Below are 26,513 nucleotides of genomic sequence, written 5' to 3' on the forward strand. Positions count from 1 at the left end.
AGGCTCTCAATTAAAATGGAAGGTGAAATAAGGAATTTCCCAGAAAAAAAGTTAAAATAATACACGTCCACCAAACCAGCACTGCAACATATGCTTAAGGGATTGCTTTAAGGAGATGAAGAAAAAGTGTGAATGAAAGAGGAACACAGGTATAAAGGGGTAAAATGGCAAATAATAAGTACCTATCAACAATAACCTTAAATGTAAATGGATTAAGTGCTCCAATCAAAGATATAGGGTAGCTGAATGGATAAGAAAACATAACCCACACATATGCTACCTACAAGAGACCCACCTCAGAACAAAACACCTACACAGACTGAAAGTGAAGAGTTGGGAAAAATAATAAAAGCAAACTGAAAATCAGCCAAGGTAGCAATATTTATGTCTGACAAAATAGACTTCAAAACAAAGGACATAAAAAGAGACAGAGCAAGACACTTCATAATACTCAAGGGAAGACTCTATCAGGAAGATATAAACATTGCCCAACATACAAGCACCTAAATATATAAGGATAATCTTGGAGGACTTCAAGAAAGATATAGATAGAAACACAATTATTGTAGGGGATTTTAACACCTCACTGTCAACAATGGATAGATCTTCCAAACAAAATATCAGCAAGGATATTGTGGAACTGATTGATACATTACATCTAATGGACTTAACTAATATGTATAGAACCTTTCATCCGAAAGAAGCAAAATACACAGTCTTTTCAAATGCACTTGGAACATTTTCAAAGGTAGACCGCATAATAGGACATAAAACAAGCCTCAACAAATTCAAGAAAAGTGAAGTCATATCAACCATTTTCTTGGATGACAAGGGCTTGAAACTAGAAACCAACCTGAAGGGAAAACCTCAAAAATATGCAAACCCATGGAGACTGAATAGCGTGCTATTAAACTGTGAGTGGATGAATAATGAGATCAATAAAAAATCAAAAGTTTCTGGAAACAAGTGAAAAGACACACAACAGTCCAAAACATATGGGACACAGCAAAGAGAGTACTGAGAAAAAAATCATAGAAACATTTCAAATAAACAACCTAACCCTACATCTGCAAGAATTGGAGAAACAAAAACAAACCAAGTTTACAGCAAGTAGAAGGAAGAAAATATTGAAGATCAGAGCAGAATTAAATGACATAGAGACTAAAAGAACAATTCAAAAGATCAATAAATCCAGGAGGTGGTTCTTTGAAAGGATAAAATTGACAAATCTTGCACCAGACTCATTAAGAAAAAAAGGGAGAGGACCCCCATAAATAAAGTCAGAAATGAAAGAGGGGAAATTACAACTGATACCACAGAAATACAAAGGATTGTAAGAAATTACTATGAACAAATTTATGCCAAGAAATTTTAAAGCCTGGGTGAAATGGACAAATTTCTAGAAATACGTAATGTTCCAAAACTGAATCAACAGGAAGCAGAAAGCCTAAACAAACCAATAACAGCTGGTGAAATTGAAGGAATAATAAAAAAAACTTCCAGCACACAAAAGCCCTTGATTGGACAGTTTCACAAGAGAACTTTACAAATTATTTAAAGAGCAGCTAATCTCTATCCTTCTCAAACAAACTATTCCAAAAAATCCAAAAAGAGGGAAGACTCCCAAACTCCTTTTATGAGGCCAGCATCATTCTAATTCTAAAATCAGATAAAAACACAACAAAGAAAGAAAACTACAGGCCAATATCACTTATGAACATAGATGCTAAAGTCCTCAACAAGATATCAGCAAACCATATCCAGCAATACATTAAAATGGTCACACACCATGATCAAGTAGGATTCATCCCCAGGATGTCAGGATGGTACAATATTCACAATTAATAAATGTAATACATCACATTAACAAAAGGAAAGACAAAAATCACATGATCATATCAATAGATACGGAAAAACCATTTGATAAAGTACAGCACCCATTCATTATAAAAACACTCGGCAAAGTGGGAGTAGAGGGAGCATATCTCAACATAATAAAGGCTGTATGTGAAAAACATACTGCAGACATCATACCCAATCGGCCAAAACTAAAAGCTTTCCCACTAAGATTTGGACCAATACAAGGATATCTGCTTTCACCACTTCTATTCAACACAGTATTGGAAGTTCAAGCCACAGAGATCAAACAAGAAAAGGAAATAAAATGCATCCACATTGGAAAAGGAAAGTAAAACTGTCCTTGTTTGCAGATGGTAGTGCATATAGAAAACCCTGTAGGCGCCACCAAAAAACTACTTGCCCTAATAAGTGAATTTGGCAAAACAACAGGATACAAAGTCAATATTCAGAAATCGAGCTCATTTTGGTACACTAACAAAGAAATATCAGAAACAGAAATCAGGGGAGAAAATCCCATTTGCTATAGCAACAAGAAAAATAAAGTACCTAGGAATAAACCTAACCAAGGAGGTAAAAGAAAACTGTACTCAGAAAACTTCACAACACTGAAGAAAGAAATTAGGGAAGACACAAATAAATGGGAACATATACCATGTTCATGGATAGGAAGAATTAACATCATCAAAATGACCATACTACCCAAAGCAATTTATAGATTCAACACAATCCTTACTAAAATGTCAATGACATATTTCACAGATATAGAGCAAACATTTATAAAATCTATATAGAGCTGTAAATGACCCTGACTAGCCACAGCAATTTTGAGAAAGAAGAACGAAGTAGGAGGAATTACAATACCTGACATCAGGACTGCCGGCCAAGATAGAGGCATAGATAGACACACTGTGCCTCTTCGCACAACCATAATTAAAGACAACAAAAATTTAGAAACAAAAAAGCACCCAGAAACTGACAGAAAATTGAACTGTACGGGAGTCCAACAACCATTTATCCAGATCAGTAAGAGGGGTGGAGTCAGCGGCCAGCAGAGAGGGCTCTTGGCAGGAAAAAGTGGTGGCTAGCAGAGTCGGGCGCATGGGTGATGGTTGGCAGACCCCAAGCATGCAGGTGGCGGCCGGCAGACTCTGGGTTCAGGGTAGCAACGAGCAGACCAAGTGAGGCGCGCAAGGCAGCTGGTTGACCGTGGTCACACATTCATGCACAGATACACCAGGCGAAAACAGGCAGCGAGACAGACCGTGCAACCCAGGGCCCCAGCACCAGAAAATAAAGCCTAAAAGCACTAATTGAAAACACTTGTGGGGGTTAAGGTGCTGGGAAAGACTCCCAGCCTCACCGGAGAGTTTGTTGGAGAGACCCATGGGGTCCTAGAATGTACACAAGTCCACCCACCCGGGAACCAGCACCAGAAGTGCCTAATTTGCTTGTGGGAAGTAGCAGAAGGGACTGAAATCCAAGAGAGAGAGGAGCAAGTGCCATTGTTCCTTCTCTGACCCCACCCCCACATGCAGCATGACGACCCAGTGACTGGGTTGCCCCACCCTGGTAAACACCTAAGGCTCTGCCCCTCACTATGTAACAGGCATGACAAGACCAAAAAATGGCCCAACGGAAGAACAGATCAAAGCCCCAGAGCAAATACATTTAAGTAACCAAGAGATAGCCAACCTATCAGATGCACAGTTCAAAGCACTGGTGATCAGGATGCTCACAGAATTGGTTAATTTTGGTTGCAAATTAGATAAAGAAATGAAGGCTACACAAGTGAAATGAAGGAAAATGCACAGGGAACCAATAGTGATGGGAAAGAAACTGGGACTCAAATCAATGGAGTGGACCAGAAGGAAGAAAGAAACAACCAAACAGAAAAGAATGAAGAAACAAGAATTCAAAAAAATGAGGAGAGGCTTAGGAACCTCCAGGACATCTTTAAATGTTCCAACATCTGAATAATAGGGATACCAGAAGGGGAAGAGGAAGAGCAATTAGTGGAAAACTTATTTGACCAAATAATAAAGGAGAACTTCCCCAGTCTGGCAAAGGAAATAGACTGCCAGGAAGTCCAGGAAGCTCAGAGAATCCCAAAGAAGGTGGACCCAAGGAGGAACACACCAAGGCACATCATAATTACATTCGCCAAGATTAAAGATAAGGAGAGAATCTTAAAAGCAGCAAGACAAAATGAGAGAGTTACCTACAAAGAAGTTCCCATCAGACTGTCAGCTGATTTCTCAAAAGAGACCTTGCAAGCAACAAGGGGCTGGAAAGAAGTATTCCAAGTCATGAAATTCAAAGACCTATATCCAAGATTGCTCTATTCAGCAGAGCTTTTGTTTAGAATGGAAGGAAAGATAAAGTGCTTCTCAGTAAGGTCAAGTTCAAGGAGTTCATCATCACCAAGCCCTTACTATATGAAATGTTAAAGGGACTTATGTAAGAAAAAGAAGATAAAAAATATGAACAGTGAAAGGACAGCAAACTCACAGTTATTAACAATCACACCTAAAACAAAAGCACACTAAGCAAACAACTAGAACAGGAACAGGACCACAGAATGGATATCACATGGAGGGGTATCAACAGGGGAGGGGGAGGAGGAGAGCGGGGGTAAAGGTACAGAGAATAAGTAGCATAGACAGTAGGTAGGAAATAGACAGTGGGAGGGCAAGAATAGTATGGGAAATGTAGAAGCTAAAGAACTTAGGACACATGGACATGAAATAAAGGGAAATGTGGGTGGGAAGGGGGTACAGGGTGGAGGGGAATGAAAGAGGGAATGGGACAACATAATCAGTAAAATATACTTAAAAAAACAATACCTGACATCAAACTATATTATAAGGCCACAGTAATCAAAACAATCTTGTACTGGGATAAGAGCAGACAAATAGATTAGTGGAACAGAATAGAGACCCCAGAAGTAAACCCATGTCTCTCTGGTCATTAATATTTGGCAAAGGGGCAGCTGCATAAAATGGATTAAAATTAGTCTCTTCAACAAATGGTGTTGGTAGATCTGGACAGCTACATGCAAAACAGTGAAACTTGAGTACCAACTTACACCATACACAAAAATAAACTCAAGATGGGTAAAGGACTTAAATGTAAGTTGTAACACCATAAAAGTTTTAAAGGAGAATATAGAAACAAAATCTCAGATATTCCATGCAGCAGTATTTTCACCGATATGACCCCTAGAGCAGGTGACATAAAAGAGAGAATAACAAATGGGACTTAATCAATTTAAAATGTTTCTGCACGGCTAAAGAAAAAAAAATAGCAAAATGGAAAAGAAACCAGCTGTATGGGGAAATACATTTGCAAATGTTACCTCGGACAAGGGCTTGATCCCCAAAATATATAAAGAACCCACACAACTTCACACCAGGAAGACAAAACAATCCAATTAAAAAATGGGCAAATGAATGAACAAACTCTTCTCCAAGGAGGACATACAGAGTACAGAGGCATATGAAAGAATGCTCAGCAGCACTAGCCATCAGAGAGATTCAAATTAAAACCACTGTGAGATACCACTTCACACTGGTCAGAATGGCCATCGTAACCAAATCAACAAACAACAAATTTTGGTGAGGTTGTGGAGAAAAGGGAACCCTAGTGCAGTGTTAGTGGGAATGCAGACTGGTGCAGGCACTGTGGAAAACAGTATGGAATTTCCTCAGAAAACTAAAAATGGAACTGCCTTTTGACCCAACAATTCCACTGCTGAGATTATATACTAAGAATATATCCTAAGGATCCTGAAACACCTATTCAAAATAACCTGTGCTCCCCAATGTTCATAGCATGATTTACAATAGCCAAGTGTTGGAAGCATCCTAAGTGCCCATCGGTAAATGAGTAGATCAAAAAACTGTGCTACATTTACACAATGGAATACTGTGCAGCATAAAGAAATAAGGGGCTCCTACCCTTTGCAACAGCATGGATGCAACTGGAGAGCATTATGCTAAGTGAAATAAGCCACTTGGTAAAAGACAAATACCATACGATCTCACCTATAAATGGAACCAAATCAATGAAACAAACAAGGGAGCAAAATAGAACCAGAGACATAGAAATAAAAACAAACTGACAGTGACCAGAGGGGAGGGTAGAAGGGGATAGTGGGGGGAAGAACGGGAAGGGTCATCAAGGAACATGTGCAAAGGACCCATGGTCAAAGACAACAGGGGTGGGGGTAGGATTTAATATGGGAGGTGGGAGTGAGTAGGGCAGAGGAGAGTAATGGGATAATGGGGACAACTGTAATTCAACAACAATTAAAAAATGAAAAAGGGATGTGTTTCTTGGTCTTGGCGTTGATTACAAATGTTGATAGTGCAAAAAAGTTTTACATGTGTACACTTATGATTCACGGAATTATTATTCACACACCTAAACTTGTGTGGCTTGTTTTTTAATAAAAGAAATACATAACAAAAAAATTAAGGTCAAAAAGTATTGAATAGAAGAGTTTCTGACTGTGGTTTATATCATGTATTTGCCTTCATTCTCTTCAAATGTTAACATTAGAAGAAACTTTAAAAATCTTGCAATGAAATATTACTAATCATTACTAATTGCTATAATCAACACATAAAATCTAAACAGGATTTCAGATTCAAGTTCATACTCTTTAAAGTTCTCAGCATTAGGTTTAATTTGAGAATTTCCATCTGGCAGTTAAAAGTAATCTTTTTCTCCAGATTTTTTTTCCTCACTCCTGTGCCACCCATCCCCTCCCTGCCCCTGCCCAGGCCAGGCCTTCCCAGCTTTTTTCGAGGCAGCCACACTCTGCCTGCTGACTCTTCCAATTGCCTCTGTTCTATATTATTTTTACTTTTTAACTTGTGAAATTAGAAAATTTAAGCAGCTTCATGAAACAAGAAACACTTGCTGTGTACTGCTGAGTTCAATAGGAAGTACTAATATTAGAAGTGATTAGATAAATAATTCATTTCCTTCTGCAAACCTGATTTTGTGAAGGGGGGCAGAGGTAGTGAAGGAATATTCATATTGTTAAACTTTTCATTCAGACTGTTATGGTTGTATTATTTTCAGGTTTCAAATGGTGAAACAAGCTCATTTAATGTAAATGTTTTTTCCTTGATGTTGTTGTTCTAAATGTAGGGCGCGTTGGAACACCTCATTTTATGGCCCCAGAAGTTGTCAAAAGAGAGCCTTATGGAAAACCCGTAGATGTCTGGGGTTGTGGCGTGATCCTTTTTATCCTGCTAAGTGGTTGTTTGCCTTTTTATGGAACCAAGGAACGATTGTTTGAAGGCATTATTAAAGGAAAATATAAGGTAATATATTATGAATGTTTTACTTTTTTCATTGAGATGAAATTATTCTGAAAAATGTGTTTTCAAGGAACTGTCTTTGGATTGCTTGTTGATTGTCACATACTTACCAAGTCACAGAAAAGTTTTTTGCTTACACCATTGACCCACTAGCCTTGGTGGGCAACATAGGCCACAAGTAAATTTCTGAGTCACTATCTGCTAAACAGTCATCTAAGTAGAAGAAAGGGGACTAGCTTTAAAACCATTGTCTTGCCCCTCCCTTTTCCTTTTCTCTGTGCTGCAGCTAAAGTCTCTCTGCCCTGTTTAGATCCCATCTTTGTGTTTAGACTAGAAAACAAGGATCCTAGTTCTCTTTCATACAGTGTAAAAACCAGAGACCAAATAGATGTCCCTGTTTCCCCCATGTGCAAGTCAACTGTTTTAACAGTCCTGGGCCCTCAGATTCACAAACCACATCTACTACAAATTGAATCCTTTATCCACAAATATGTATTCTTTTTTTTTTTTCACAAATATGTATTCTAGCGAAACTGCTCATTTAGCTAGGTTAAAGAAATTGTTTAGTTAGTGCTCTACTGATTTCAAAAAAAATTGTAGTTCAGGGAAAAAAATTGGGATGATCCTTAGCATTCATTGTGATAGAATTTGACCTTTTATTTTACCCTAAGTTTTTTTTCACAGACATGAACCCAGATATAAAAGTATCTGTTAGCATATTTACACAATAGAATTCTACTCAGCCATAAAAAAGAAGAAAATTTTGCCCTTTGCAACATATGAATGAACCTGGAGAACATTGTGCTAAGTGAAATAAGCCAGTCAGAGAAAGACAAACACCACATGATTTCACTCATATATAGAATCTAATGGGCAAACTGAACTAACAAGCAAAACAGAGGTGGATTCATAGAGAACAGATGACAGGTAGTGGGGGGAGAGTAGGGGGGTGTAGGGATTGAGGGAAAAGGAAAAAGGACTCATGGACAACAGTGTGGTGATTGCAGGGGGAGAAGGTATAAGGGGGATAAATGGTAATGGAAAAATATAATAAAGATTAAATTTAAAAAAATAAAAGTATCCATTAACTGTCTGGTGGCCAAACTCATTTATTCAGGCTAATCTGGAAAGTGAACTTCTTTGTGTAATTTTTTAAAGGAGGCTTAATTTTAAAACTTTTGGTTTAGTTTATTAAGTTAAAATGGAAATTTCATCCAGGTAATTTGAGTAATTCTTTATTTTATATTCAGTGTCTATCAACCTTTATTTGTTTTTGTTTATCACACTTTATTGTATTTTATGCAGTGAGCCAGCACAGCTGAAAAATTTGCCATTTACATTCCAGAATAAACAACTAAATGCCAGTATCACAACTATAGTCCATAATATAATTTGGAGCCATCTTGGTGTGACTTACTCATATTTTTCATTGGCTAATATGGATTGGAAACCACATGTACAATTTACAGACTTCTTACTAGTGTACTATTACTTTCATTATTTAAAAAGTAAAAAGTCATTACTGACTTTATGAATAATGATACCAAAAAGACCTAAGGAATTCTTGGAAATCAACAAGCTTAAGGTTGACCTCACTACGCCAACTTAGACTTTCTAGCCACATCCCACCACATATGGCTGACAGAATAGGATGCTGTGTATGGGAAACATGGGGGAGTATATCTGCGTAGTAGATCAGGGTTGCTGATGTTGGTGAAGTTCTTTTCCCTCCCATTCTCACTGAAACCTGTACTTGCTACTCAACAGAACTACTGTTTCATTTTCAGCCATGCGTAGCAAAATAAAACCAAACACATAGGTTTATATAACACTAGACTCCAAAACCATGAGGTCCCTAAAATTTTCTTTTCAATTCTTCAGTAATGTTAGGATTTTATATCACACTTGGAAAAAAAGTAAATAAAAAATGGACTCACATAAACAAGTATAAAGGACACATAGACAATAACTAATGTGGGGGGCGGAAATGGGAGGGAGGTGGGGAGCACTGGGGGGGCAGGGCTGGGAATATAAGACAGAAAATTGTACTTGAACAAGAATTAAATAAAAATAAAAATTAAAAAAAGAAAAGAAAAGAAAGGTCAAGTGATTTTAGAGTAACAACCTTATTCTTTTAAGCCTAAACTGAAGCTTCTATAGTTAAGACTGGTTTATACTTTTTTTTTTGGCCTATAGACTATCAGCTTATAAAGACATACAGGTTTGTCTTTTATTTGGGTTAAGATATATGCCAAAACTCTGTTAACAGAGAGAGATGTTTTAAGTATAGGTTTTTCTGCTTCTCTTAGAGTCAGTTGACCACTGGGAAATAAAATCAGTCTTTCAAGGTAACTCAGTGTCTCACGAAACTGCTTGTAAGTAATCATCCCCCTTCAATCCCTGAAAATTGTGAGTGGCTATCAGGAATGCAAACTGTGGCTTTGTGGTTGAACTTTGCCAAGTGAAATCACAGATACTAACATGAAAATAAGCACAATTGGTAATGCATCAGCATAATAATAATACTAGCAACAAGGATAGCTAACTCATACATAGTACTTACTTTGTGCCATGAACTGTTCTAAATACTTATATTTAACTCATCCTCACAGCGACTTATGACGTAGGTACCATATAATAAAATCTCCCACCTGCCTTTTTGAGTTATAAGCATTTACTAATAATAGAATTCTTCCTTTGTGTTTGTTCATTTACTAACTTCCTTGTTTCCAAGGCAATGTGCTTCATTCCAACTGCTTCTGGTATTTGATTTTGTCTATATTTAAAGCATTGAATAGTTATTTTTGTTTCTTTGGAAAAAAAAACTTGGACTGTTCACACATGTACAAAAGTCAAATTGTTTTAAAATTTCCTGTTCTTATTATAGTAAGTCAGATGGATGGTGGCAGCTATATCATAATTTCTGTACCTGAAGGTTTAAAGCTTTAGGTTAATAACTTGTTTATGCTCTCACTTGGCTAACCTCACCTCTTGCTTTTATTCATGGCTTTTCCTACAAAAGCTCCAGGTTTTCAGCAGCTCAGTTTGAAGTGTAGATTCATCTCTATCATGAGTGATGAACCTGGTGGATCTTACTTTTTTAAGTATAGTATGCTGTGATTCCATCAGCCCTTAATGTTTACACTTTTTATATTAAAAATTTCAAACAAATAAAAACAGTAGAGTTAAACAATATAATGAACCCCTAGCTTCAATATTTAGCAACATACAGCCCATCTTGTTTTATCCATATTCCACGTACTACCAGATTTTTTGAAGCAGATCTCAAAAATATCATTTTATCACCTTGGGGGTACTTAACAGAAGAACTGTTAACAAAGTCCTAGATCTCCATGGGTATTTTCAAGGAATTTTCTATATCTTTTAAATGTAGTACATTTCAATTGTCACAGTTTATAAACTACTACTGGTCTTAAATTATTTTAGTTTAACTTTTTATCCTCATTTGCTAGCTTACTTGATCTTTTAAAGCGGATGTGAGAAAACACTATTTAACTGGAATATGCTAACATTTAATTTCAGTTAACTTCTTTTCAATTATGGTTGACATTCAGTATTATTTTATATTAGTTTCAAGTATGTAGCATAGTGGTTAGGTGGTTATATAATTTATGGAATGATTCCCCACCTCCTATAAATCTAGTGCCAACCTGGCACCATACATAGTTATTAGAGTACTATCGACTATATTCCCTACATTGTATTTTACATCCCTGTGACCACTTTGTAACTACCAATTTTTTTATTGTTCATTTACAGTTGTCTCTCCCCTGCCCCGTCCCCCACCCCCACTCCCACTGTCAATCCCCCCCATTTTCCATACCCATGAGTCCTCTACTAGCCCCTTCCCCTGCTTTCCCCCATTACTTCCCTCCCCCTCCCTCTGCTCTACCAATTTTTATTTCTTAATTTCTTCACCTTCTTCACCCAGCCCCCTAACCTCCCTCTCATCTGGCACCTCTCAGTTTGTATCTATGAGCCTGTTCAATTAACTTTTTTTTTACAAAGGACACTATCATCTTATATCATTACTACAGGTAGCCAGTTGCTATCTACACAGCAGAAGTCTACACTGCCTGGCTTTTGTATTTAAATAAGTGACTGGGGTTTTTTGTTTGTTTTGTTTTGTTTACTTTATTTTACTTTATTTTTTTAATTTAATTATTGTTCAAGTACAGTTTTCTGTCTTTTACTCCCATCCCAGCCCACCCCTCCATAAATAAGTGACTGTTTTATAGCCTTGTTTAGTTCCCCCCTTATATGGTCAGCCTCCCAAATTAATTTCAGCTACTCTTGTGATCCAAAGGAAGAGAAAACCGTAGATCTGGCTCCCCAATACAACAATAAAATAAAATTTTAATTTTAATTTTAAAAAAAGGATGGAAAGTATACTTCCCAACCTGTACTCCAGAAATCTTACAACCCCTGTCAGAGGATTTCTCAAACCCTTCCCCAAGAACTAATCATTCGGACTTTAAAAAGTACAACAGCTCTAGGATGGGGAGCAGGGAACAAGGCTACCTAACTCCCCTTTAATCACTCACCTCCTTATTTCAAACTGGTCAGTTGATCACAACTTCAGTAGGATGGCAATATTTTAACAACCTCATGGCATTTGTTTTAATGGGCTCTGACAAGCAGAAGTGACAATCGTTTGGAATTCTGCCTGTTAAAAAAGAAAATGGAACATCCTCCGATTTTAAGCACTATCCCCTCCCTAACCTGGAGACATTTTTCACTCCCCATCTACAAGTACAAAGCTTCACATTAGCCAAAGCGGAGTGGCTAATGCTAACCAAATTGTAATGGTTCATATGTACTGTGATGCAAGTTGTGATTTCATTTGATTTTAAATTGTTATGGACTTTATCCTCCCTTTGAAAGTTAGTCATAGCATTGCTTAAAGCTCCTGGAACCAGGCAGCTCACTGAAGTTCACTGATCAGTCAGCTTCCTGATATTAAATAGAGAATGAGACCCTCTTCCTCCATCTCTATTCCCCTCTCCTACTTGCCTCCCGAACCCCAAACCCAAAACAGTCCTTTGCATTTTTTTTCTGGTTTCTGGTCTCAGATTTGCCCCTTTTCCAGGAGCTTTCAGCTTTTTTCCTCACAGACCCACACAGCCCTTCTCATAAATCCTGAGTCTTTTGAATAACTAAATTTTTTGTTTGACTTTAATTAGTTTACTTTGTGGCTTAGTTGTCTCTAAAAACAGGACAAAAGTAATTTCACTGAGGACAATGTACAAGTGAACTGGTTATTTCATAAGGTTTATGGTAATAGCATATTTCCCCTAAAGACTGAAATTGATGTACAGTGACCAAAATATCTTATTTATAACTTGTTATAGCTTTATAATTACTGCTGATCCCAATTAAAACCAAAATATAAAAAATATTTCTTTAAAATGTTTCATTTTTAAAGTTTATTTTTATTTTTTTAGGTCAAAGTATTCTAGTCCCTTTGAGGTAGAAACTGTAATCATAAACATTCTATTTTTTCCATTAATAAAAGTATTATAACATATAACAACAAGAATACATGTAAGGAATACTTAGTGATACAAAATCTCATAATGAGAAACTAAAACAAAAGAATGATATTTGTCTTCTTCCTTAGAAAACAAGCTTTTAGAATTAGATTTCTATTATTTTCTCTGAGAATTTCAATGACATTGAACCAGCATAGGAATATTAAATAATAGTGAGTGTTACTTTTTACTGAAAATAACTGTCATTTTCCTTTCCTCCTCTTCAGATGAATCCAAGGCAGTGGAGCCATATCTCTGAAAGTGCCAAAGACCTAGTGCGTCGCATGCTGATGCTGGATCCAGCTGAAAGGATCACTGTTTATGAAGCACTGAATCACCCCTGGCTTAAGGTACATGAGCTCATAGGTGCCCTCCTAAACTTAGTTTTAATACTTCCAGTGACAGCCATGTACTGCTCTCTAAGGTGACCCATTCCACCTTATCATTTTTCTGAGCATTTTTCATTACAGTTTTGTTCATCTGGTTTGCTGTTTCCACTCATCCTCTGTAAAAACATTCAAGTCGAAGATATACCATTCAAGTGACATTCACTTATCAGACAGAGTACAAAAGCGGATTGAGACAGAATATGTCAGGGAGGAAGGTCTGTTTGTGCTCTACCAACACATGTTAGAAAGATGTGCAGTATGAATAACTGAAATAGTGCTGTAGTATCATAAATTAATTATCTTTATTTTGGATATGACTGGGCTTTATAGCATTATTTTTATTTGAATAGATACTAAATATGGATTTATTGTCTTAGGAAAAAGGCATTTCAAAAATTCTTTTTATCTTCCATCTTGCCAATAAGTATTAAGGAAAATTACAACTTGGGAATTCATTGAAACAGTAGTATTTGATGAAGACATGACACAGTTCAATAATTCCAAGAAATTCTTCCTACACACTTGGGAACACTAAGGCTTAGAGAAGTTAAGAATCTTGCACCAAATCACAGAAGTTGTCAGTGGTGGAACTAGGGTTGTTTTTTTGTTTGTTTGTTTTACCATTTTAACCATTTTATTTTTTGTATTGTTGTTCGGTTACAGTTGTCTCCATTTTTCACTCTATTGCTCTCAACTGCCCCATTCAACCCCAACTCTCAAAGACAATCCCCACCCCACTGTCCTTGTCCATGAGTCCTTTGTACGTGTTCCTTGATTTGACCCTTCCCCTTCTTTCCCCCATTATCCCCCCCTCCTACCCTCTGGTTACTGTCAGTTTGTTCTTTATTTCCACATCTTTGGTTCTTTTTTGCTCATTTGTTTGTTTTGTTGATTAGGTTCCACTTATAGGTGACATCATATGGTACTTGTCTTTCACTGTCTGGCTTATTTCACTTAGCATTATACTGTCTGGTTCCATCCATGCTGTCATGAAAGGTAGGAGTTCCATTCTGCTGCATAGTACTCCATTGTGTAAATGCATGATAGTTTTTTGATCCACTCACTTACTGATGGGCACTTAGGCTGTTTACAGCACTTGGCTATTGTAAATAATACTGCTATGAAAATGTGGGTGCACAGGTTCTTTTGAATAGATGTTTCAGAATTCTTAGGGTATAATCCCAACAGTGGAATTGCCTGGTCAAAAGGCAGTTCCATTTTGTTTTCTGAGGAAATTCCACACTGTTTTCCACAGTGGATGCACCAGTCTACATTCACACCAACACTTTATTAGGGTACCATTTTCTCCACAACCTCACCAGCACTTGTTGTTTGTTGATTTGTTAATGATGGCCATTCTGACCAGTGTGCAGTGGTATCTCACTGTAGTTTTTTAAGTATATTTTATTAACTATGCTTTTACAGTTGTCCCAATTTTTCTCCCCTTTATCCCCTCTCTGTCCTGTACCCCCACCCCACCCTCCAGCATTACCCTCCCCCTTAGTTCATGTCCATGGATTGTACATATAAGTTCTTTGGCTTCTCTATTTCCTGTACTATTCTTAACCTCCCCCTGTCTATTTTGTATCTACCAATTTTGCTTCTTATTCCCTGTACCTTCCCCCCCTTCTCCCCCTCCCCCTCCCCACTGATAACTCTCCATGTGATGTCCATTTCTCTGACTCTGTTCCTGTTCTGGTTGTTTGCTTAGTTTTTGTTTTTGTTTTTTAGGTTCAATTGTTGATAGTTGTGAGTTTGTGGTCATTTTACTGTTCATAGTTTTGTTCTATTTCTTAGATAAGTTCCTTTAACATTTCATATAAGGGCTTGGTGATGATGAACTCCTTGAACTTGACCTTGTCTGGAAAGCACTTTATCTGCCCTTCCATTCCAAATGATAGCTTTGCCAGATAGAGTAATCTAGTCTGTAGATCTTTGACTTTCATGACTTCAAAAACTTCTTTCCAGCTCCTTCTTGCCTGGAAGGTCTCTTTTGAGAAATAAACTAATAGTCTTATGGGAACTCCTTTGTAGGTAACTGTCTCATTTTCTCTTGCTGCTTTTAAGATTCTCTCCTTTTCTTTAATCTTGAGTAATGTAATTATGACGTGCCTTGGTGTGTGCTTCCTTGAGTCCAACTTCTTTGGGACTCTCTGGGCTTCCTGGACTTCCTGGAAGTCTGTTTCCTTTGCCAGATTGGGGAAGTTCTCCTTTATTATTTGTTCAAATAAGTTTTCCACTAGTTGCTCTTCCTCTTCCCCTTCTGGTACCCCTATTATTCGGATAATAGGAACATTTAAATGTTGGAACATTTAAAGATGTCCTGGAGGTTCCTAAGCCTCTCATTTTTTTTTAATTCTTGTTTCTTCATTCTGTTCGGGTTGAATGTTTCTTTCTTCCTTCTGGTCCACTTCATTGATTTGAGTCCCAGTTTCCTTCCCATCACTGTTGGTTCCCTGTGCATTTCCCTTAATTTCACTTAGTGTAGCCTTCATTTGATCATCTAATTTGTGACTAAAATCAACCAGTTCTGTGAGCATCTTGATCACTAGTGTTTTGAACTGTGTTTCTGATAGGTTGGCTGTCTCTTTGTCACTTAGAAGTATTGGCTCTGGGGATTTGAGCTGTTCTTCTGCTTGAGTCATTATGTTTTGGTCTGTTTGCACCTGTTATGTATGAGGGGCAGAGCCCTAGGTGTTCACCAGGGTGGGGCAACCCAAGTTGCTGGGTCGTGATGCTATATGTGGAGGCGGGGTCCGAGAGGGAACAATGGTGCTTTGCTCTGCTCTCTGTTGCACCTCAGTCCCTTCCGCCACTTCCCCCAAGCAAACTGGGCCTTTCTGGTGCTGATTCTTGAGTGGGTGGGCTTGTGTGCGTTCTAGGACCCTCCAGCGAACTCTTCTGTGAGGCTGGTAGTCTCTCCCTGCGCCTCAACCTCCACAGGTATTTTCAATCAGTGTTTTGAGGCTTTATTTCTCAGTGCTAGGACCCTGGGTTGCGCGATCTGTCTCACTCCCCAGTTATCTGTGTGTGAATGCGAGACCGCTGCCCTGTCAGCCAGCCACCTTGCGCACAGTGTCCCACTTCTCAATCGCTGCCTCGCTGGGTCTGCCCATTGCCAGCCACTGCCTGGGCACCTAGGGTCTGCCCAGTGCCGTCTTGCAGGCTCGGTGTCACTGCTTCCTGTGCCGCGACCCCTCTCCACTCCTCCACCCGACTCCACCCCACCTAGCAGTCTGGATGAATGTGTCTATTTTAACTCCTTGGTTGTCAGACTTCCATACAGTTCAATTTTCTCTCAGTGTTGGTTATTATTTTGTTTCTAAATTGTTGTTGTCCTTATTTTGGTTGTTCGAGGAGGCACGGTGTGTCTACCTACACCTCTATCTTGGCCAGAAGTATCTATACCATAATTTTTTGATCCACTCATATAATCATAGGCACTTAAATTGCTTCCAACACTTGGCTATTGTGAATTAGGCTGCTATGAACATTTGGGTGCATAGGTTCTTTTGAGTTGGTGTTTCAGGATTCTTAGGGTATAACCCCAGCAGTGGAATTGCCAAGTCAAAAGGCAGTTCCATTTTTAGTTTTCTGAGGAAATTCCATTCTGTTTTCCCCAGTGGCTGTACCAGTCTTTATTCCCACCAGTAGTGCACTAAGGTTCCCTTTTTCCCACAGCCTCTCCAGCACTTGTTTGTTGATTTGGTTATGACGGGCATTCTGACTGGTGTGATGTGGTATCTCATTGTGGCTTTAACTTGCATCTCTTTGATGGCTAGTGAGGCTGAGCATCCTTTCACATGTGTCTGGACACTCCATATGTCCTCCTTGGAGAAGTTTCTGTTCAGGTCCTTTGCTCATTTTTTAATTCGGTTGTTTGTCTTCCTGGAGTGGAGTAGTATGAGTTTGTTATGTATTTTGGAGATCAGACCCTTGTCCAAGATACCATTTGCAAATATATTTTCCCACACGGTTGGTTCTGTTTTCATTTTGCTGATGTTTTCTTTAGCCATGCAGAAGCTTTTTATTTTATTAAAGCCCCATTTGTTTATTCTTTTCTTTATGCCTCTTGCTCTAAGGGACATATCAATGAAAATATTGCTGTGTGAAATAAGACATTGCCCTGCATATTTGCTCCTCTAAGATTTTTATGGTGTTACAACTTATATTTAAATCTCTTATCCATCTTCAATTTTTTTGTGTGTGTGATATAAACTGGTACTCAAATTTCATTTTTTTGCACATAGCTGTCCAGATCTAACAACATCATTTGTTGAAGAGGCTAGTTTTACTCCATTTTGTGCTGCTGCCCACTTTGTTGAATATTAATTGACCACAGAGGCATAGGTTTATTTCTGGGCTCTCTATTCTGTTCCATTGATCTATGTGTCTGTTCTTATGCAAATACCAAACTGTTTTGATTACCATGACCTTATAATATAGTTTGATGTCAGATATTGTGATCCTTCCTACCTTGTTCTTCGTTCTCAAAATTGCTGTGGCTGTTCAAGGTCATTTATTATTCTGTATAAATATTTGAAATCTTTGTTCTATATCTTTGAAATATGTCATTGGTATTTTCATAGGGATTGTGCTGAATGTATCCGTTGTTTTGGGTAGTATGGACATTTTAATAATGTTAATTCTTCTAACCCCTGAACACAGTATGCACTTCCACTTGTTTGTGTCTTCCATAATTTTTTTCTTCAGTGTTGTGAAGTTTTCTGAGTACAGGTCTTTTACCTCCTAGGTAGGTTTATTCCTAGGTACTTTATTTTTCTTGTTGCTGTAGCAAATGGGATTTTTTTTACTGTTTTCTGTTTCTGATATTTCTTTTTGGTGTACAAAAATGCCTCCAATTTCTGAGTATTGACTTTGTATGCCACCATTTTGCCAAATTCACTTATTAGGTCAAGTAGTTTTTTGGTGGAGTCTGTAGGGTTTTCTATATACACTATCATGTCATCTGCAAACAATTACAGTTTTATTTCCTCATTTCCAATTTGTATGCCTTTTATTTCCTTTTCTTGTTTGATGTCTGTGCTACACCTCCAATGCTATGATGAATAGAAGTGATGACAACAGACACACTTGCCTTGTGCCTGATCTAAGGGGGAAAACTTTTAGTTTTTGCCCATTGAGTATTATGTTGGCTATAGGTTTCCCATATATTGCCTCTATTATGTTGAGGAATGCTCTCTCTACTCCCACTTTGCTGAGTGTTTTTATCATAAGTGTGTGCTATACCTTATCAAATACTTTTTCCACATCTATTGATATGATCATGTGATTTTTCTCTTTCCTTTTGTTAATGTGATGTATTACATCTATTGATTTGTGAATATTGTACCATCTTTGAATCCCTGGAATGAATCCCATTTGATCATGATGTGTGATCATTTCAATGTATTGCTGGATGCAGTTTGCCAATATTTTGTTGAGGATTTTTGTGTCTGTGTTCATCAGCGATAATTGTCCTGTAGTTTTCTTTCTTTGCTGTGTCATTATCTAGTTTTGGGATTAGGATGGTGCTGGCCTCATAAAGAGAGTTTGGGAGCCTTCCCTCTTTTTGGATTTTTTGGAACAGTTTTAGCAGAGTGTGGTTTAGCTCTTTCCTAAATATTTTGTGAAATTATCCTGTGAAGCTGTCTGGTTGAGGGCTTTTGTGTGCTAGGAGTTTTTTTTATTACTGCTTCAATTTCATTCGCTGTTACCAGTCTATTCAGGCTTTCTGTTTCTTAAACCAAAATTTAATGAAAATGCATATATTTGTATATATCTAGTGAGAGAAAAATAGACAACCACAACAAAAAATATATATTGATAAAAAATAATATGGCCTTAATTGCAGAAAAATCACCACAGAAATATCAACAACCAATGAGCTAAGATTTATGCCGGTGGAATGGTAATAATAGGACAGAGGGAAAGAAAGAAAAGCTTGAGAGATGTCTAAAGGAAAGAGAAGTTATTTTGAGAGGATAGAGGGAGAAGAAATACTAAGATTGTGGGATGAAAACCTGGGTAAAACAGGGAAGAAGTAACATTTAAAATGAATTAAGGGAAGGGCAAGAGGAAGGCAAAATGGAGTAGGAGAGGGGAATAGTGAAAGCAGAGATTTGAAATACAATGATAATCACTATCTAGAAATAAGATTGAAGAACTATAACAACAACCACCTTTTCCACTACCTATGACTAAAGATTGATAAAGGTGGAGAGAATAAGGGTATTTCAAGAACAGGAGAAGGAATGTGAGATGACTAATAACAATCACAAGTGCTTTTGAGAAGCTGGAGGGGGAGCAATAGTAAGAGTATAGAATAGAAACAAGTCATAGAAAGAGAAAAATAGAATTTAAAACAAATATATGAAGGAGGAGGAAAGAGGTAGTGTGGAGTAAGAGAAGGGAAGAGCAATATATGAAATTTGAAATAAACTAGATTATAAAACCTAGTGCCATGTTATGCCCAAACTTGAAGGATATGAAACGAATGTTAAAGTAGCTTTGCAGGAGAGAACATAGCATTTTGTTGTGCCTGTGTCTATTTTCTCTGCCCTGCTGAGTTTAGTAAATTGGGGCCCAAGGGGCTGTGTTGTTTGTTCATTATGTTTTAGTTGACTATTTCTTTCTTTCTTTTGTTTCAAATCATTGATTTGAGTCCCGGTTTCCTTCCCATCATTCCCTGTACATCTTCCTTTATTTCACTTTGCATAGCTTCACTTTTCTTCCTCTATTTTGCAACCATACTCAACCATTTATGTGAGTATCCTGATTACCTGTGTTTGGAACTCTGCATCAGATAGGTTGGCTATCTCTTCATTGCTTAGTTCTATTTTTGGAGCTTTGATCTGTTCTTTCATTTGGGCCATATTTTTTTGTCTGGTGCACTTTGTTTCATATTAAGGGACAGAGCCTTAGGCATTCACCAGGGCAGGGCAACCCGTATAGCTGCACTGTGGCACTGAATGTGGAGGAGGAGTTTGAGAGGGAACAATGCCTCTTGCTAGGTTCTTGGCTGGCTTTCAGTCACTTCCCCCACTAACTACAAGCAAATTGGGCTCTTCTGGTGCTGATTCCTGGGTGGGTGGGCTTGCGTACGTTATAGGACCTGGTGGGTCTCTCCAACAAACTCTCCTGTGAGGCTGGGAGTTTCTTCTGCTGCCACAATCCCCACAGGTTTTTTCAGTCAGAGGTTTTGAGGCTTTATTTCCCCACACTGGAACCCTGGGTTCCGCAGTCTGTCTCACTACTCAGTTGTTCCTCCCAGTTTATCCTCACATAATTGTGGGACCACCCCATCTGCCAGCTACCACCTGGCCCAGTCCACCATCCACTGCCTTGCTGTGAGTCCTCTCCACCCCAGCTGCCCATCTCCACCCCTCCTAATGGTCTGGATGAATGTTTCTTTAACTTCTTGATTGTCATACTTCCATACAATTTGGTTTTCTGGCATTTATGATTATTTTTTGTTTTTCTATTTGTTGTCCTTTTGATTGTGCAAGGAGGCAACATGTATGTACCTACACCTCCATCTTGGCCAGAAGTCCCTATGCATAATTTTATAAACAAACATATTTTTGACTGTGTCCTTATCACTCTCTCCATGTCACTTTCATGTATGGTGAGCAAAAAAGGTGTTCACTAGAAAAAGAGTCTACCATCTGTTATGTACTAAACTTTCCAGTCTATTAGAGAGGCATAGTCAGGCTCTGAAGTCGATTTTCAAATGCTACTAATATAACAAAAGTAGGTAACCTCAAAGAATCACACATGGGAAGCACCATACAAGAGTACAGAAGTACAGGCTCAGAAAGACTAATGAGGAGCATGAGAGATCACTGTAGGCTGGAGCTTCAAGTGTTCATGGGACTGAAGGGGGTCATGTGCTGAAGGTGGGAAGTACATGGGAGCACAGGCAAAGCCCTACAAAGTATTCATGGCATGCAGGGATAGGGGCAAGGAGCAATCTGGTGTAATACAGTAGTCCCCCCTTATCCTAGGGGGATATGTTCCAGTACCTCCAGTGGATGCCTGAAACCATGGATAGTACCAAACTCTAGACATACAAGGTTTTTTTCCCTACACATACATACATACCTATGATAAAGTTTAATTTATAAATTAGACACAAAAAGAGATTAACAATAATAACTAATAATAAAATAGAACAGTCAATCTGATAACTAAGATGGCTACTAAGTGACTGACAGGCAGGAAGCATATATAGCATGGATAAGCTGGACAAAGGGATGATTCATATCCAAGGTAGGATAGAGTGGGACAGCATGAGATTTCATCATGCTACAATGAATAATGCACAAGTTAACACTTAGGAATTAATTTTTTATTTCTGGAATTTTCCATTTAATATTTTTAGTTGATCACAGATAAATGAAACCACAGATGAGGGGAGTCGCTACTGTACAAATGTCAGCTATTTAAAGGATTGTAGCAGTAGTATACTGGAAATTTTGCTTTGAGGAAGACTATATAGTCTAGAATGCCAAATTAGGTACTTTGGGTATTAGAGCGTAGAGAGTAAAAAGCTGCTGCTAGCTTTTGAATGATGATACAGTACAAGCAGCATGGTCATATAATTTTTTGGACACTGTGTGCAGGTGGATTGCCTGTTAAGAATCAGACAGCAGTAGAAGCAAAGAGATCCTATAGACATTACGGCTGTCCAGTCAAGATGTGATGGAGGCCTACACCAGGGAGTAAAAGTGGGAGTGGGAAAACGATAGAGAAATTTTAAGGAAAATTGATAAGGCTCAGTGAGTAATTGGAGTTATATAGAATAAGGAAGCCCATAGGAGAATCAAACATGTAGAGTGGAAGTAATGTATTTTAAACTTTTTATTTTGAAATAATTTTAGACTTAAAAAAAGTGGCAAAAATAGTATAGAGCTCCCATGTGTTCTTCACCATTTCCCCCCAATGGGGAAATTTGCATGTTGTATAACCATAACACAATTATCAAGAGTAGGAAATCGACATTGGAGCACTACTATTAACTAAACCACAGGCCTTATTTGAATTTCACCAGTTTTTATATAGATTCCTATGTGTGTGTTTGTGTGTGTGTGTTTCTATGAAATTTTATCACATGTATAGAATTACAAAACCATCACCATAATCAAAATATAGAACTGTTCTGTCACCCTTCATACTGTTCCTTAATAATCATATCCTCCTCCCAGCCCTAATCCCTGGTAGCTACCAATCCCTTGTCCATCACTGTAATTTTTGTCCTTTCTAATTAGTATATGAACAGTATTATATAATATGTAACTGTTTAGGAAATGCTTGTGTGTGTTTCTCCTTTGTTCTTACACTACGACCTCACTCACAACACTTCTGACACCACATGTGTGTGGGCTTTTTCCCATACCAAGCAATTCTCTTGACACCAGCAGGGTGTCTTGCGTTTCAATTAAATGCTGACACTACCTGGAGTTAATGCAGATTCCACAGGTTAAGGGGTCAGTCCCACCGAGGCTGCCTCTCATTTCAGTTGCCATTTGCAAGTAGTAGGTCCCCAAAAGTAGTAGGTAACCCACAACTTTTATCCCACTTAGCTGCAAATTGGAGATTTTCATGACCCCCCCCATCTTTGGACTTGATTGCTTGCTAGACAGCTCACAGAATTCAGAGGTACACTTTGTGTTAATTAAACATCACCATGCATTACACAAGTCAAATTTATAATCCATAATCAGTAACCACAATCCATTAAAAGATTCCATTGCTTGTTCTAAAATAGTAATTTTATCCTTCTCTCTGCTAGATAATTATTTGATAAATTTTTATGTCTTCTGTTTTGGTGAACCTGCTTTGGCTCAGTGCAGGGGAAGAAGGTTAAGTCCCTGAAGATAATGAAAAATTATTTCCAAGATGTTTATTAGCACATAGAATCTAGCAGAGATGAAACTTGAAATTATTTTATCAATGAGTGTTGTATGTGTACTAAAGAAAAATATAATTTTGCTCTCCTGTGGAATTCTAGTTATTTTGGTCATTAATACATAAATAAATCTTGAAGTACTTTTATTTATTTTTTAAGAATTTTCAGATAATAAGGTGAAGTTTTGACAGGGCTAACTGTAAAATTCTACATTTAAATTCAAAAATAAATTTTGTAAGTAGATAATACCAAAACATTTGAATTTAGAAATGGCTCATATGCAAACAAGAATTTTAGTTACAAAATAATAATAATAATACCATCTTGAACTTAATTTACAAGGATTATATAATATACAGATCAAGAAAAGTAAGAAGCCCACTTCACTTTATACTAGTTAATCTTGATCTGGTATATGCATCTCATTTTTAAGTAGGTAATAGATTAATAATGATGTGTACCTCATTTGTGAGAAATTAGTAATATAAACATGTAAAGCTCTAGAACAGCTTGACACACAGTACATCCTCATTAAATGCTAGCTGTGATGAGACAATTATGTCCAGTTTGAGCTACAACTTTTGAATTAACTAATATATAGCATTATCTCTACTATCCTATATAGTTGTTTTAAAGAAATGGGATAATGCCTGTGGAAGTCCCAAATTCAGTGCTTGGGACATAGTTAAGTACTAATTTAATACTTAATCCCTTCTAAATGTTTATTACCCCCCAAAAAATATTTTATTTCCAGCCCAGACCTATTCTGATCTTCAGGCTTATTTGTCCAAGTACCTACCTGAATCTCCTCTTGAGCTTTATGCATCTCAAGCATAACATATCCAAAACTGAAGTCCTGATCTCTTCTCCATCTCACCCTCTCCCCAAAATCTATTTTATTTGCAGCCTTTCCCATCTCAGTGGGTGTCAGACTTCCAGTTACTTCTGGTTGAAAACCTTGGTGTAGTCCATTGACTCCTGTCTCTCCCACACCCCACATCCAATCTGTTAGAAAATCCTGTTCTAGCTTCAAAGTGTATTCAGAATTAAGAACTTCTGTTCTTGGAAAGACACTGTAAAAGAATGAAGAAACAAGCCACAAACTGAGGTTAAATATTTGCCAAATATATATTTGATAAAGGACTTGTATCCAGAATATATAAAGAATTCTTAAAACTCAGTAATAAGAAAACCCAGTTCAACATCAGACAAGATTTGAACTGACACTTCAACAAAGAAGATACAAGAATGGAAAATATGCACATGTAAAGTTGCTCAACATCCTTAGTCATTAAGGAAATACATATTAATGCCACAATGAGACATCTGTACACACATGTATCAGAATAGCTAAAATGAAAAAGACTAACAGCACCAAGTGTTGGTGACAATGTACAACACTGGAACTGATACACTGCTATGAAGATGTAAAATAGTATAGCCTCTTTGCAAAACACTTTGACAGTTTCTCAAAAAGTTAAACATACTCTTGTAAATATATAACCCAGCCATTCTGCTCATAAGTATTTACCTAAGAAAAATGAAATGTATGTCCATACAAAGACTTGTACATTAATCTTCATAGCAACTTTATCTGTGATAGCCAAAAATTAGAAAAAACCCAGGGTCCATCAACAGATGAATGGATAAACAAATTATGGGGTATCCTTAAAATGGAATACCACTCAGCAATAAAAAGGAATGAATTATTGATACACATAACAGCACTGATAAAGTGCAAAATCTTTATGCTGAGTGAAAGAAACTGGACAATAATGAGTACATAGTGTATAATTTCATTTATGCTAATTATACCATAAGTTTGGGGGGAAAATAAAACAAAATATACTAAGAGTTGACCTTTTTACCCTTTCTATTTTTTCCATCTGATTTCATCCACCATCATCTCTCTCCTGGATTACTGCAATAGCCTCTTACCTGATCTCCCTCCTGCTTTTTTTTAACCCTCAGGCTCTTCCAATCTATTCTCAACAGAATAAACAGTGTCCCACTGTTTATTCTGTAAAGAATAAACTGTTTATTCTTTAAAGTTGTTAGATGATGTCACTCCAGCTCAAAACCCTCTAGTGGCTCCCTCTCCCTCTTAGAATAAAAGCCAGAGGTCCTTTGTGTCCTACCCAAGCCTCCTCACCTCTTTCATCTGATCTACTATTTACTCCACACATGGGTCTCCTTATTGTTGAAAATTCCAGCCATACTCTCTCCTTTGGGCCTCTGCATTGATCTCTCTACCTAGACCACTCTCACCTCTTTTGGATGTCACCTTCTCAATTGGGCCTACTTTGACCCACCTATTTTAAGTTGCAATGTTCCCACCGCCTCTTACTCTACTTTACTTTTTACTTTATTCCATAGCACTTTTAACATACTCTATAATTTATATTTTTTGGATTTTCTTATCTTCTCCTACCAGAATATGAGCTACATGCAGGCCTGAATCTTTGTTGATTTTGTTTACTGGTATATCCCAAGTACATAGAACAATGCCTGGCACAGAGCTGGCTCTCAAGAAATATTTCTAAAATGAGTATTTATAGCATAGAAATCTTTAAGATACATTGAGAAATTAGAGTAGAACCAAAATGGGGGGATGAAAAGAATGGCAAGTATTTTGAAATATACATAAGGAATAGTTGAGGCAACTGGAGATATTATCACAGAGAAGAATGGATTTAGTGGAAATCCATTCTTAACTACTGAAGGGGTATTATATGCAATAGGTAGTATTTGTTCCGTGATGCCCCAGAAGATAGAGCTAGCCCAAACAAGCCATATTTGGGTCCAAGTTGAGCAAGAACTTTTTCACTTTCTTAAACTTGTAATGGGCTGCCATAAAGTAATGATCCACTATTGGACAAAGTCAAAGAGAATGATCATCCATCCAGGATTGAAGAGGATCCCACATGGGGAAATGTTTGAATTAGATGGCCTTGAAGTTTGTTCTAGTTTGAAGTGCTGTGATTTTTTTTAAATCCACTTATTCTTAGCAACTCAGACTGCTGAATCAGTTGTGAATTTTTCAAATGCTCATTTTACCTGACAAGATCATGTCAATGGTAACTTCATACCTTAATCATCATATGATTAGTTAATTAGCCATATGTCTGAAAATTATATGCTCCATTATTTCAGCCCTTTATTATTGCTGAAAATAAAATATTATTTTTCTATTAGTTTTGACCTTCTTATTACTCATTTGAGAATGTTTATCAGTATCGTGAAATAAAACCTCCAGCCTGCCAAAATTCAATCTAAGTTTCACGTTTAAGAATTTGGACTTTATCATTTGTTCTAGACTACCTTCTTCACTTTTAAAACAGTTATGAGCATTTATTGTCTTTCTTCTTTTATAGGAAAGAGATCGTTATGCCTACAAGATTCACCTTCCAGAAACAGTAGAGCAGCTGAGAAAATTCAATGCAAGGAGGAAACTAAAGGTAAATTAAAGAAA

At 37.4% G+C, this 26,513-nt stretch overlaps 1 protein-coding gene across 1 annotated transcript in view; it reads left to right on the plus strand.

Moving 5' to 3' along the window:
- CASK (calcium/calmodulin dependent serine protein kinase) overlaps positions 1-26,513 on the plus strand; it is a 365,574-nt gene that overhangs the window by 200,063 nt on the left and 138,998 nt on the right. Inside the window, exons 6-8 of the mRNA XM_037057119.1 lie at positions 7,018-7,193; positions 12,970-13,092; positions 26,416-26,499. Of these exons, the coding sequence (XP_036913014.1) occupies positions 7,018-7,193; positions 12,970-13,092; positions 26,416-26,499 (383 nt within the window). The remainder of the gene's footprint in view (positions 1-7,017; positions 7,194-12,969; positions 13,093-26,415; positions 26,500-26,513) is intronic.

Source organism: Sturnira hondurensis, unplaced genomic scaffold (assembly GCF_014824575.4).
Source record: "Sturnira hondurensis isolate 20B ecotype Veracruz unplaced genomic scaffold, ASM1482457v3 Scaffold0009449, whole genome shotgun sequence".
Classification (NCBI taxonomy): domain Eukaryota; kingdom Metazoa; phylum Chordata; class Mammalia; order Chiroptera; family Phyllostomidae; genus Sturnira; species Sturnira hondurensis.